The sequence below is a fragment of the Thalassophryne amazonica genome, chromosome 12, assembly GCF_902500255.1.
Source record: "Thalassophryne amazonica chromosome 12, fThaAma1.1, whole genome shotgun sequence".
Lineage (NCBI taxonomy): Eukaryota > Metazoa > Chordata > Actinopteri > Batrachoidiformes > Batrachoididae > Thalassophryne > Thalassophryne amazonica.
Genome location: NC_047114.1, coordinates 56,847,552 through 56,861,866, shown reverse-complemented (window position 1 = coordinate 56,861,866; position 14,315 = coordinate 56,847,552). Strand labels below are relative to the sequence as shown.

Genomic DNA, 14,315 nt, shown 5'->3' with positions numbered 1-14,315 from the left:
ATTTTTGCCAGGGGTTGTACAGTCACTTGCCCAGTTCCGGATCACTGCTGTAGTATTTGCCCCGCTGTTTCTCGTAATCAGCATGAATAAGCTAATACTTGGTACCATTGGAAAGACTGATGTTTTGTCTACAAACAACCACAAGCGCGACCGGATCCAGCCATCCTTGTGATCAGCAGAGGAATCAAAACATCCCGGTCTCGGTGGTGTGCGTGCGTGTTTTCTGACTCACTCATTCGTGCAAGTGTGAAAGTGACAATCTCTATTAAGTAGCAAAGGTGAGTTAGCCATTCAGTGTCATTGGTTCTACAGTGGGAAAATACTTACTTACTTGGGTAGAAAATGTCAGTGTGTCTTGCTGTTTAATTGCTGCACGCATTTATCTCTGACGCAAAAATTTGCCGGTTGTAGATCACTGAAGCAGCATCCTCGTGTCAGTACTTGTGAGCCATGTGTACTTTGCGGGTCATCTCAAAGTGAATGTGGGGGCTTTTACTTTTCATTCAGGAGAAATCTCACCTCCACACTTCATTTTTTGCTCATGAAAACATATAACAGTGCCTTTCGAAACTAAGTAAATTCTCATTTAATAAGTATAATTTATATCATTTTGTGTTGAGAACACATTCTCAGGCACAGCGTGTATCATTCTGCATTAGAAGGGCTTCAGCCAGATGCCAGGAATTCCCCCAAAGTGACACAGAGTGTCATGATCCAGAACCGGGCAAAGTGATCCAGATATTTGCACCACACATAATGTGGCGTCACACTTTAAGTAGAAGGGCTACCCCATCCAGACTTTTTCAGCTAGATAACATCCAAATACCCAATAAAGGACATTCAGTTGCATTATGGCTCCGTATAGCGGGACTTTAAAAAGGTGATCCGGAACTGGGCAACTGTCTGTACCCTATCTGTTATAGTGTGGTGGTTATATATTTATTTTTTCAAAATTCAGTAAAAAGGGTATTTATAAATATCAGAAATGCACAATTTTTTTGGCATGCAGAGCTTTGACCTCCCAGTAATAATGTATAAAAACTTGGATTTTGAGAGTTTTACAGTTCTTGAGTTTTAAGATATGGAAGTTAGCTGGAAGCACATATGGAGGACAGAATTTCTCCTGATAAGCACAACTTGCACTTCTGAATATACAAATCTAAAATTTGTTGAAGTTCTGACCATACTACAGTAAAAAAGATTAGATATCATAATTGAGCGTTCTAGTTCTGAAATCCTGTCACAAACCACCCTGTGTGTGAAAGCAGTAAAACCCAGAGCTCTCATTGCATGAGTCAGTTGTTATCTAGGCTGAAGTGATCACTGGGGAGGCCCCTTGTGTTTTTCATTAAAGCATCATCTGAAATGGTGAAAATTTGAAGTGTAATTTTTCAATGGGTAGTGCTTTCAGTTCCCCAATGACTTGTATCTTTGATTAACTCCTAGTTTAGGGGTGGCCAAGTTCGGTCCTCGAGAGCCACATTCCTGACACTCTTAGTTGTCTCCCTGCTCCAACACACCTGAATCCAATGAAAGGCTCATTAAAAGTCTGCTAGCGAGTCTTTCATTGGATTCAGGTGTGTTGGAGCAGGGAGACAACTAAGGGTGTCAGGAATGTGGCTCTTGAGGACCGAACTTGGCCACCCCTGTCCTAGTTCTTGTGTGCTCTTGAAACCTTTCACTTGCATGGAACCCTGCTACTGACAACACTGCCGTAACAGGAAATAATTGTATTCGTTCTCATGCTTAAATATTATTAATGTGCCAGATTTACCTTCAAAAAAAAAAATTTCTGACCAAAACCAACAGAGTGAGGTATGTCAATGTTGTGGGATCACTGCTGTGTGCAAACACAAAGAGCACTAGCTTGACAGTCTATACATATGGTCCAAAGTGCATGTTGCATGTGCATTTGAGGTGTGTCCAACTCCACTTTGCTATGGTGTATTATCAAGGTGCAGGGTTGTGTTTAGTCTCTGAGTTAATCATTGTGTGCTTTGGTTATAATGTTAATTAAATAAGTCAGAATGTCATCTATCATTACCTTTGCCACAAGTGGAGGATGGTTAGACCCCAATGCAGCAAGTTCAACACCAGCAAGTTCAAAAATAGTCTGACTCACGTGGGAGAAGTCAAAGGTCAGCACACAGGCTGTCAGACAAAACAGGTGACAGTGTCCAAGAGGGCATAGGCAGGGGGTGGTCCACAAACAGAGCAAGAGGTCAAGGCACAAAAGCAATCAGTAACGAACAGCAGTGTCCAATAAGTGGCATGCGGTCTCAAAAAATACACAAGGGAAAAACAGGTTCGGTAGCAAGAAGTCAAATGCAAGGAAACAGTAGAAATATTGGCAAGAAGAAAGCAAAAAAAAAAAATAATACAACATTCAGGCACACAGGTACGAATATTGTAAGTGGGTCTGGGGGCACCCCCGAAAAATGTTGAAATTTATAACCCTCTGAAACCCTATTTCCTGCATTTTGGGGGGCAAATTTTGTAAAGTAAAGCCCAAGATTTTTTATCTTTGTTACAGCCTTACTTTAAAGCCAAAAGAATCAAGCCATCAGGTCAAAACACAGAACAGTGTAGAAATGTGTGTCAGAGGAGTATCAGAACTGCTTATTTATACACAGCAGTTTTCTGAAGATAATCCTTACAAATGTGTCTTTTTACTTCAAGATTAAGGTGAGATGATTTCTTGATTAACATGATAATGAACCTTGGACATTTATTTTTAGACAAATAAAATAGCATGAAAAGTAATGTGTACATTTTTAAGTCTGGTAGATTAATTCATTCATTTATTCATATGTGCATTTCAACCAGGAAAAAAGGCACTGTAAATAAATATAAATATTTATTATAAACACAATGGGAGATTATGTAACAATGACTGCAGTGTGTTAGTGTGTTTAGTGTATCTTAATTAGTATTTCTCAATGTGACATAAACCTCATGATTAAATCATTTTTTTATTTAGTCACTTCAAGATTTAATTATGTCCCCGTTGACAATGTGATTGCTTCAATGTTATAATCAGGAGTATTTTCTAAAATATGAATTTGACTATTCTAGTGATTGTGAATGTTTTGATATTATGCACAATAGAGGTGGGGCTTCTTCTACCTGTGCAATTGTCTCATTGACTTTACTTTGACTTCATGGAGATATTTAATGATTCATTCACATAATGTTAGAGCCGAAATCTGTAACTTTCAAATGGGTGGTGATATATCATGTTTCAGTAGGCCACTGAGTTTTTTTTTTTTTTTTTTTTTTAGGGGAAGATGTATTGTCCAAAAGGACAAAAATGACACTGTTTATTAAAAAATCCCTTCAGGAGGAAAATTACAGCCCTTTTTAGGGCAGCGGTTAAAGGAGCCAAAACGTCAACGTAGTTAAAATGTGGCTTTTGACCTTTGAATATCTTTGTGCGCCGTCAGTAAGCCAGTAAGCCCCATTGATCTTATGGTATATGAATGTATGGATGGAGTTCTCCCATTTACCATTATATTTTTCAAGGCTAACCGAGGGCGCCGCCTATAGGTGGCACTTCAAGTCACAACTTTTGGCATTTCGGGCTACATTTGGGACCCTCCCAGGGCCTGCGCCCTGAATAAGCCTTGCTCATTTATGCATATTTGGATACACTGGGACAAGTTCTTTCCAAATTTGCATAAATGGCGGTGGCTTAGTTAGGGCGCTTTTGCATAGGTGGCGCTCTTGTTAAGAACACGATATTTGGCAATTTTCATTTGGCCATATCTTGGTGTGCCCCCTATGGAATTCAGTGAAACTTGTTTGATTATGTTCCTCTATGTCTCTGCTATTCAGGATAAAGATATCAGGAAGGCTTTTTGCCTCATTAACCCTTTACTTGCCTTAGTTTGACATACGAGGTCTGTTAGAAAAGTATCCGACCTTTTTATTTTTTTGCAAAAACCTTATGGATTTGAATCACGTGTGCTTGCATGAGCCAACCTTGAACCTTCGTGCGCATGCGTGAATTTTTTCACACCTGTCCATTGCGTCATTTGCTGGCAAGCAGCCTTTGTGTGAGGTTGTGTGTAGTGCTCTCAGCGGATTTTCATTGCAAGGAAAATGGCGGAATGACTGGAGCAATGCTACTGCATCAAATTTTACCAGAAGCTGGGCGACAGCCAGGTAGAAACCATTCAGACGGCTTTCGGTGGGCATCATTTTTCGGAGTCCAGCATGTCCTGTGAGGCTTCAACACGAAGGTGCTTTTGCTCCACTATCAGTAGCTTCGGCACGAATTTCACCGCCACTCTTTTCATGGCCAAATCTTCTGTCACAGTGGAATGTGCCGAAAAAGTGCTGATGTCCACCTCTTCCACAATTTCTTGGATAGTCACACGATGGTCCCGCATCACCACAGCGTTCACTTTGGAAATGATCTGGTCATTTCAGCATGTTGATGGCCGACCGGAGCGTGGCTCGCTCTCCACCGTTGTGCGGCCGTCTTAAAACAATCTGTGTGATGCCCTTAGGATCGTCACCGAAAGCCGTCTGAATCTTCCGAATGGTTTCCACCTGGCTGTCGCCCAGTTTCTGACAAAATTTGATGCAGTAGCGCTGCTCCAGTTGTTCTGCCATTTTCCTTGCAATGAAAATCTGTCAAGAGCACTACACATGATCTCACACAAAGGCTGCTTGCCAGCAAATGACGCAATCGACAGGCGTGAAAAAATTCACGCATGCGCACAAAGGTTCAAGGTTGGCTCATACAAGCACGCTTGACTCACATCCATCAGGTTTTGGCAAAAAATAAAAAGGTCGGATACTTTTCTAACAGACCTCGTATATCACAATCAAGCTCCACAAACGAAAGATGCCTATTTTCTTATAGTCGCCACCACCAATCATTAGAGAGAATTACTTTAGTGATTCCAGAACTTTGAGCAAAGACAACTTATTCAAAATAAGAAATAATTTAAAAATAATAAACCTTGCCCTCTTTGCTGAAGTGCTGCCACCTGCCAGCTGAGCCGCCTATTGAAGTGTCAGAGAACTAACATTTTGTTGCATTTGCTGAATCGCCATGCAAGAGGGATAAAATACATCAGCGACCAGTACTTATTTCCAAATGTGCACAGATAAACTTAGAATCTTGAACACTTTGTGTTGCTGACTGGGACTTTAAATAATGTGCATTATGTCCTTTAAAAAAAAGAAAGAAAGAAAAGCTCCCACCATATGCTGGTTGAATCACAGCATAGGGGCTAAAATCACAGCGTAGGGGATCAAAATCACAATGTAAGGGCCCCCCTACACTCAGCTGCACTGGCAAGAACCCTGACTAGGAACACTCACAAGGGGGAGCTAGATGACAAAGACAGACAGGGATCGCGACAACCTTTAAAAGTCGTACATGCCTGATGTTGGCGTATCACTGTGTACATGGCAGATAGGTATTTACATGCCATTTTTGTAGCAAGGAAAGACACATTTACAGGAACAGCAGTCATCCACAGCAGTATCCTGAGGTGAAGCAGTTGAGCGCTTAATTTCTGTAACATCTCCTCCTCCAACCTCTGATCTGCTCCATATCTCATTGGGACCCTCCCGTTGTATGTCTAAAATTATTGAAGTTTTGTGGTCTTCTATTAGATTTTACTTCTTTTTTTCCAGCTCAGTTTTCAATATATTGATCTGCTAATGTGCAAGGTTTACCTGCATCACGATCCCATCTGTGAAAGATATATCAGAATATTCAGTTTAGGTATGTGACTGTGTGTTGGTCCCATGCATTGCAGTATCCATGACATTGTGGAATGACTTTGGGTCTTGGGTCGCCACCACCCAGGCAGACACCCGGTCCATATCCACCTCTGAAAAATAGCCATCTATCATCCACAGCCAAGTGAAATGTGGATGTCCCCTTAGCTTTGTTCAGTCGCTGAGGTCCTTAACACTGATGCACCTGTGTGCTGGATCAAGCCCAGTGAAGCACGCAACATGACCAAAATCTCATAGCTGACATTCCCTCACAATGCAATGATCCATCTCATCGGAATCATTATAAAAAAGCGATTGTTTGACACAAAATCATTCCAGCAGTACCCAAGGATCTTCTGAAGAGATGTAGTGCAAAAAGTACCCAGTTGTCACCTTAGGTCACTGGTTACCATCCAAGTCTCACAACCGTACTGTGACAGGTAGCACCAGGACCCTATAAACTTTAAGATATCAACATTGCCAGAGACCTCTGTCAAGTGACTTCATGACACCATAAGGTCTTCCGGAGTCCTTTGATCTCAAAGGCCGAGAACCCAGAAACATGAACATCACTGCAGAGAAAAGGGAATTTCTTCTTAAGTTTGACAATGTTGCCACATATAGATACACTTCTGATGGCCATGCCCAGAAAGTCATTGAAAGCCTGGATCTTAGTCTTGATCCAGGACAATCTCAAACCTAGATACTGTTTCTTCTAACTCAGCTTTTCAGGTGCTGCAATCAGGGCATTCATTGATTCTGTAAAAATCACAGCATCGTCCATGAAGTCAAGGTCATGAAACTTTCCTTGCTGGCAAAATAACCTAAGCCGCAAGTCTCCACAATCCGACCCAACACCCAATCCATACAAGCAAAGAACAGTGTAGGAACACATCCATGATGATGTACACTAGCATTCAATGAGGAAAAATTGAGATTCTGCCCTCACTCTGCACAGCACTCACAGCACAGTTTATGGGCTGGCTACAAATGTCACTTGTTGGGGATCCCACAAATCTTCAGCTGACTCTAATTAATTCAACTCTTCAGGCAGGTAGATGAGCTAATCAGTTATGTCACCTGTTGCACAGGTAGAAACAATACATGGTAGGACTTTCACAGCCATACTGTTTGAGCATTCCTGGAACAGAGAGTAGTTGTAATACTCCTGTAGTTGTTGTAATCCGGGTGATCACCTTTCCTTTCTAGAGTAGGATGACACATCCTTTCTTTCAGTCTGCAGGGATGTTACCTGTTTCCTATATTGAAACAAAATAGTTTGCAATGCCATGGGGAACAGCATCTCCACCCATCTGGAGGAGCTCAGCAACAATACTGCAAGTCCCTAATGCTTTCCCCGCCCTCATTTGTTTCACTGCTTTTACGACCTCGCAGTTGTCCAAAGTTCAATATCTGAACCGAAAAAATGTACACTTGACTATAGAACAAGTTTTTTGTGGTCCACAGTGCAGTTGCTATGTTGTCAAGCACAGTATTGCATCTGACCACATCTCATTTTAAAACCAACAGATGAGCGCAACTGCACTTACTATTTTTTGGGGCTTGCCCCTTTTGAGATTTGAACCTCACTCTGCTGCAAGCTGCATTCTACGTGCCTTAACCTCGTCACCACCTGTGCTCCCTATGTACTTGCTTTTTAAACAATGTGTATGCTGGCTGTCAGGGGTGGCCAAGTTCGGTCCTCGAGAGCCACATTCCTGACACTCTTAGTTGTCTCCCTGCTCCAACACACCTGAATCCAATGAAAGGCTCATTAAAAGTCTGCTAGTGAGTCTTTCATTGGATTCAGTAATGTTGGAGCAGGGAGACAACTAAGAGTGTCAGGAATGTGGCTCTCGAGGACCGAACTTGGCCACCCCTGCTGGCTGTGAAAATGACAGCTGTCAGTTGGATAACAGAAGTGACATATACGCTGTGCTGTATGTGGCTTTGCACAGTGTATAATATGGGCCCAAACACTCAAAATTCAGGTTTCAAGATTAAAATTTGTAAAGACATGGCCTCTGGTTTGGGTGGTGATCCAAACCTGCTTCAAATTTTTGGTTTCTCCTTTAATTTTCTTGTGCATTTCTGATGTAGATTGTGTTCCTTTTTATTGCATTCTTTAGTATTTCTGCCTTTTGAAATCACAAACATCTGTTAGGGATATAATCCATAGTTCTAATATACTCTGTATAATGTACTCTAATATACATAGTTCTAATATACTCATACTCTGCTAACTGACAGTTAGCAGAGTAACCCTGTAGAAGTAGCCCTCTCCAAATGCTCCTTCTTGTTTTTCAGCATATCCTTTGATTTTTACTTCAATGTCATCCTCGCATTGGCATTATTTTATTTATTTTTTTGGTTCCAGCAACAGAAAATACCTTAACTCTCACAAATGACGAACTTTCCACATTGTTAAAAATATTAAAAGCATTTATTATATGGCTGCGACACTACGCCCGCTGTGATTGGCTGGTTACCGGTTGGATAATTTCCCATATCCGGACCGGTTACCATGACAGTCAGTCCGCAATACATATTTTTGTTACAAACGAGGAAACTAAAAACACGAATATCAAGTTCTTCATGGTGGTGAAGAAAGCGAATGAGCTCAACACCATCAGCAGCATATTTGGGTGATACTGTAAGTTTGCATGTTTATAAATATAACAGCCATATAATAAACGAATTATTTACCTCGCTTGCTCGGTCTGTACAGGGATATCAGACATCTGTGTTTTTTCACATGGATCGAGCGCCAGCAAGGTCCGTACTTACACATCGGTCTGATATCTCCCCGTACAGACCTCTCACTCAGTTAATAATCCTTTAATATCCTTAACCTACTTCTTTTAATTTATTTTTTTGTTTGTTTTTTGGTCACTGTCATTGTGCCATTGTTCGCATACAGTGTTCGCGCTGTGTACATTTTCTTATGAAAAGTAAGTTTTGTGAATATAAAAGTAAAGTTTGCACAAAAAATAATATTAATGTAAATAATAATAGTAATGTGGCTGCAAAATGCCACTGCTGAATCCTGTAAAGTGACTTTAATGCATTCTCAAGTTGTTAAAGGACTCCTGTTTGAAGAGGGCGATACATGTTAGCTTTTAGGATAAATTGACAAAATTTTCTAATTTGGAATTTTTTTAAACTGAGAGAATACCAGTACCGGGCCAACAGACCAACAGCAAACCACAGCAGTTATTTCTTGAACATTTTGTGCCAGTAAGTGTGTCGGTATGAAACCTATTTCCATGCTCGAGATATGTCACTCAGCGTTCCATCTAAATACCACAGCAGCATTCAGATGCTGCTGCCAGTAACACCTCATGTAATTTGTTCCCGAGGGGCATGCAGAGCGCCAGACCACATCCGTCATTATGTTAAGATTTGCATCAGCCAAGACTCGTCTTGATATTCTTGACAAGTGTCAAACGCCCCTCATGTTGAGGGTGTAAGCAATAATAGCTTTTGTTTTCCTGAGATATCAAAATCTATGATGACTAACTCAGTATAGTAAGGCTGATCTTCAAAGGTCACACACAATGATCAAATCAGTTATCTATCTTTTATAATGAAATTTTGTTCAGGTTTCATGTTCATCCTCAAATTCCCACAATTCAGTCTCTTTGTAGATAGCAGTATGCTACGGTCTTGAAATTACTTGTTTTGGACTTTTCTGATATGTAACTTCTGTACATATGTCACAGACGTCTGAGCTCATACTTGAATTGCTTGTTATGCAAAACGTGTTGTCCAGTGAGCTGGTCTGTGGAAGAGAGATGGAAAGTTCAGGCATTGCAGTCATATGAAAATGTTTGTGCACCCTTGAGTTTTCACACATTTAAAGAAAACTTTAAATGTGTCCTGTCCTGGAGAGTTTGACAAGGTTTGAAATATCAGTGTGGTATGGTAACCTCACTGTGCAATTAAAAACCAAACTCAGTCTTCTGATCCACACTGCTATGAAGGTAATGGGATGGAAGGAGTACCAGGGCCTGCAATCTGTATATGATCTGTCTGCATTAGCTGACTCGTCACACTTTCTTTATAAACAATATGAACTTTTGGCTTCTGGTAGGCGATGTAGTTTTTTTGACACGTCAGTAGAGGCACCTTAGTAGCAGATACGTGAGCTTAAAACGTGGATCATTCTTCGAATAATCGCTGACACACCCATGCGTGGCTCATTATTCATGGCTTATTATTCGGTGGGACTGAGGCTTTAGGAGTTGTCATGGGTGTCATGGTGACTTCCTTCACGAGTCTCCTTACATGTTCACTCAGTTTTTGAGAACTGCCTCCTCCAGACAAACTTATTCTATCTTTCTCTGAAGAAAACTGGCTGTAAATGTTACAATTTAGTTGTGTTATATGTGTACATCCTGACAAAAAATCCAAACTAACCAGAACAATTGCATATGAACATTCCATCACAAATTTTCTCTTGCACACCCCTAGGGGTGCATGCACCCATGTTTGGGAAACCTGGTCTTAGAGAAAATGTCTTTTAAGGATGCATTACCACAGTGTTGGCAGAGTATTTTTAAGCTGTGAATTTGAATATTAGATTTCAAATGACCGAAAAAAGGGCACAATGCAAACCCTTAAAAAACTGGATCTTCAAAGACTATGTTAACCCTACATTTGAAAGTCATCACAGCTATTATTCTTTACTGTGTTTACTTTTTTGTTTGCACAGATGCAGCAGATGGTGAACTCTGATTCTCGGTATACCAGCAGCCAACAACCAATGGAAGCAGCACTTGGACCAAGGACCCATCTGGGCTTGAGCCAACAAAGCCAATTGACCACTATCAACCAATCCCATCTTGGGATAAATGGGAACTATGCCACCCATAATTCCCCCTCATCTCCAGGAAGTAAATCTGCCACACCTTCTCCCTCCAGCTCAATACATGAGGATGAAACTGATGATGCATTGAAGGTAATGTACATACAAACACAGCAGGCCCATGAAATATGCAGTCCCTCATACAAATAACAAATCTTGTGTTGGGGATGTAGCAATTACTGGTATAATAGAAAATCATGATGAAATATCCTACAATAACAGTTTCAAGATTTAATTAACTGAATTACCACAGTGGACAACCATGTACAGCATCATTCAAGTTTCCCAAATCAGGTTTACATGTTTAGTCCCTTAATGTTAAAGTTGCATTTTTATTAAAAATTTGCCTGTTATTATTTTAAAATGATAAATGTATTTTAGCCACTACAATTCATACTGTTACATCGCTGATCTTGTGTTTGTAGACAGTTTTTATAGTTATAGTTGTGCTCAAAAGTTTACATACCCTGGCAGATTTTTTTTTTTGGCCATTTGTCAGAGAATATGAACAATAACACACACACAAAAACTTTCTTTTACTCGTGGTTAGTGGTTGGGTGAAGCCATTTATAAGCAAACAACAGTGTTTACTCTTTTCAAATCATAGTGACAGCAGAAGCTACCCAAATGAACCTGATCAAAAGTTTACATACCCCTATTCTTAACCCCATTTCTTAATACTGTGTATTGCCCCCTTTAACATCAGTGAGAGCTTGGAGTCTTTTGTGGTAGTTGTGGATGAGGCTCTCTGATGGTAAAACTGCCACTGAATATGTTTCAGACTTTATTTACATTAATTACAAAGAAATACAAACAGTATGGCACTCTGTGGTAAATCTGCATGGAGTAGACAGTTCTCAAAAACTGAGTGACTGTCCAAGAAGTAGAAGAGTGAGGAAGGCCACCAAGACACCCAGACAACCCAGAAGAAGTTATAGGCTTATGTGGCTGTGATTGGAGAAATTATGCACAGTGCAAGCTTTGCATTTTGTATCACCTTATCCATCTTCATGATGAAGTGGTATAGAGGAGGATTTTCTTAAAAAGAAGAGCTGAACGTTTAGCTACAATTTGCCAGAAGGTACATCTGAGATGCAAGCCTGGATTTGATCTATTTTGGTGAAATAAAATCCTTCTCTGCTCTACTCCACTATGAAGCTAAGAGTAGTGATGCAAAATGCAAAGCTTACACTGTGCACAATTTCTCCAATCACAGCCACATAAGCCCATAACCTCTCCTGGGTTGTCTGGGTGTCTTGGTGGCTTTCCTCACTCTTCTCCTTCTTGCACAGTCACTCAGTTTTTGAGAACTGTCTACTCCATGCAGATTCACCATAAAGTGCCATACTATTTGTATTTCTTTGTAATTAATGTAAAGTCCAAGACATATTCAGTGGCAGCTTTACTATCAGGGAGCCTTGTCCAAAACTACCACAAAAGACTCCAAGCTGTTAGTGATGTTAAAAGGGGCAACACACGGTATTAAGAAAAGGGGTATGTAAATTTTGGATCGGGGTCATTTGGGTAGTTTGTGTTGTCATTATGATTTCAAAAGAGTAAATGCAGTTGTTTGACAATAAATGGCTTCACCCAGCCACTAACCATGATTGAAAAAAGTTTTTGTGCTATCATTCATATTCTCTGAAAAATGGCCAAAAAAACTAAACTTCTGCCAGGGTATGTAAACTTTGGAGCACAACTGTATGTGTCATAATGGATGATTACTTGACGATATCACATCTCTTACTGTTAGCTATCTGGAAATGAAACATCCAAGGTCCAGAGAACACAGTACACACTGCTTGTGTTTTTACAGGTTAGATCTCAACACTGGGCTGCTTTTTTGCATAAGTCATGGATTACTTACTGTGCATCCTGAAAGTATTCACAGTGCTTCACTTTTTCCACAAATTGTTATGTTACAGCCTTATACATCAGTCCTGTATGCAGCAAGTCATTTAGTTCATAAATCAGGCTGGGCTACAGCTCAGTATGTTTTTAATAAAATTATGAAGCATGAGTAGGTGGTAGACGTTAACTGTGATCTGTCAGTGCAGCTGGTGACTGACAGTCTATATGTACTAATAGTGTGTTCTATATGCACTGTGATGAAGGTAAATGATGACAATTTCTCTGCCACTAAAGACACAAGATATCTGGTAGTAGTTAAGTCAAGCAGAGTTGACCTTAATGCACCCCATTAATGAACCTAGAGACTTCATATGTTCCGTAGACTGGTAGGGGTTTCCCCTTGTTTATTGTGTGGTTCATTCAAAGCTTGACACGCGATGAGAAAAAGTTGGTCCTACAGTGCGTCCGGAAAGTATTCACAGTGCCTCACTTTTTCAGCATTTTGTTATGTTACAACCTTATTTCAAAATGGATGAAATTCGTTTTCCTCTCACACTTTTACTCACAACACCCCTTAATGACATGATTTTTTTTTTTTTTTTTTTACGAAAGTATTAAAAATAATAATTAAAAAAATCTAAGAAATCACGTGTACATATATAAGTATTCACACTCTTTGCTCAATAATTTGTTGATGCACCTTTGGCAGCAATTACAGCTTCAAGTGTTCTTGAATATGATGCCACAAGCTTGGTTCACCTATCTTTGGGCAGTTTTGTCCATTCCTCTTTGTAGCACCTCTCAGGCTCCATCAGGTTGGATGGGGAGCATTGGTGCACAGCCATTTTCAGATCTCTCTAGAGATGTTCAATTGGATTCAGATCTGGGCTCTAGCTGGGTTACTCAAGGACATTCAGAATTGTCCTGGAGCCACTCTTTTGATATCTTGGCTGTGTGCTTAGGGTCAGTGTCCTGCTAAAAGATGAAATGTCACCCCAGTCTGAGGTCAAGAGGGATCTGGAGCAGGTTTTCATCCAAGATATCTTTGGACATTGCTGCATTCATCTATCCCTCAATCCTGACTAGTCTCCCAGTTCCTGCTGCTGAAAAAAACATCCACACAGCATGATGCTGCCACCACCATGCTGAATATTTTTTTTTTAAATAAATTTGCAAAAATCTAAAAAAAAAAAAACCTTCTTGCACATTGTCATTATGGAACATGGTGGGTACAGTTTTGAGGGAAAAAATTATTTCATCCATTTTGACTAAGGCTGTAACAACAAAATGTGGAAAAGGTGAAGCACTGTGAATACATTCCGGATGCACTGTATGTCAATGTTGTGAGAGTCTGTGCCAATATTGAATTGTGAAAAAAAAAAGCCAAGGCAAAAATATGAAAGCAATTTAAGTGTTAGCTTTTCGTTCCTATAGAATTGATTGTGCCACCATTATCTGTTTTCATTTTATTTTTCTAAATATATGTAAATATATGTATTATTTTTTGTAAATATATGTATCCTAAGTTAAAAAATTTTCAGCAATTGATCAGGCCACAAATCTCTGTTCGTACAGTATAAACCACTTTGATCTTACGTCATTCCCTCTCGCTCTCTTAAAGCAGGGTAGTGGAGGAGAAAAGAGGCCAGCAACAGTGGACATCTGTAAGAAACCTAAAACACCAAAGAAAAAGAAGCGAAAGGACCCGAATGAGCCAGTGAAGCCAGTGTCTGCATACGCCCTGTTCTTTAGGGATACCCAAGCCAACATCAAGGCCCAGAATCCAAATGCCACCTTTGGGGAGGTTTCAAAGATCGTGGCCTCCATGTGGGATGGCCTAGGAGAAGAACAGAAACAG

At 40.2% G+C, this 14,315-nt stretch overlaps 1 protein-coding gene across 2 annotated transcripts in view; it reads left to right on the top strand.

The window, feature by feature from the left end:
* Positions 1–14,315, top strand: part of tox (thymocyte selection-associated high mobility group box) — a 209,478-nt gene that overhangs the window by 174,245 nt on the left and 20,918 nt on the right. For both annotated transcript variants that reach the window (XM_034182971.1, XM_034182972.1), the window contains 2 exons: positions 10,454–10,699; positions 14,079–14,315. In XM_034182971.1, coding sequence (XP_034038862.1) covers positions 10,454–10,699; positions 14,079–14,315 — 483 coding nt within the window. The remainder of the gene's footprint in view (positions 1–10,453; positions 10,700–14,078) is intronic.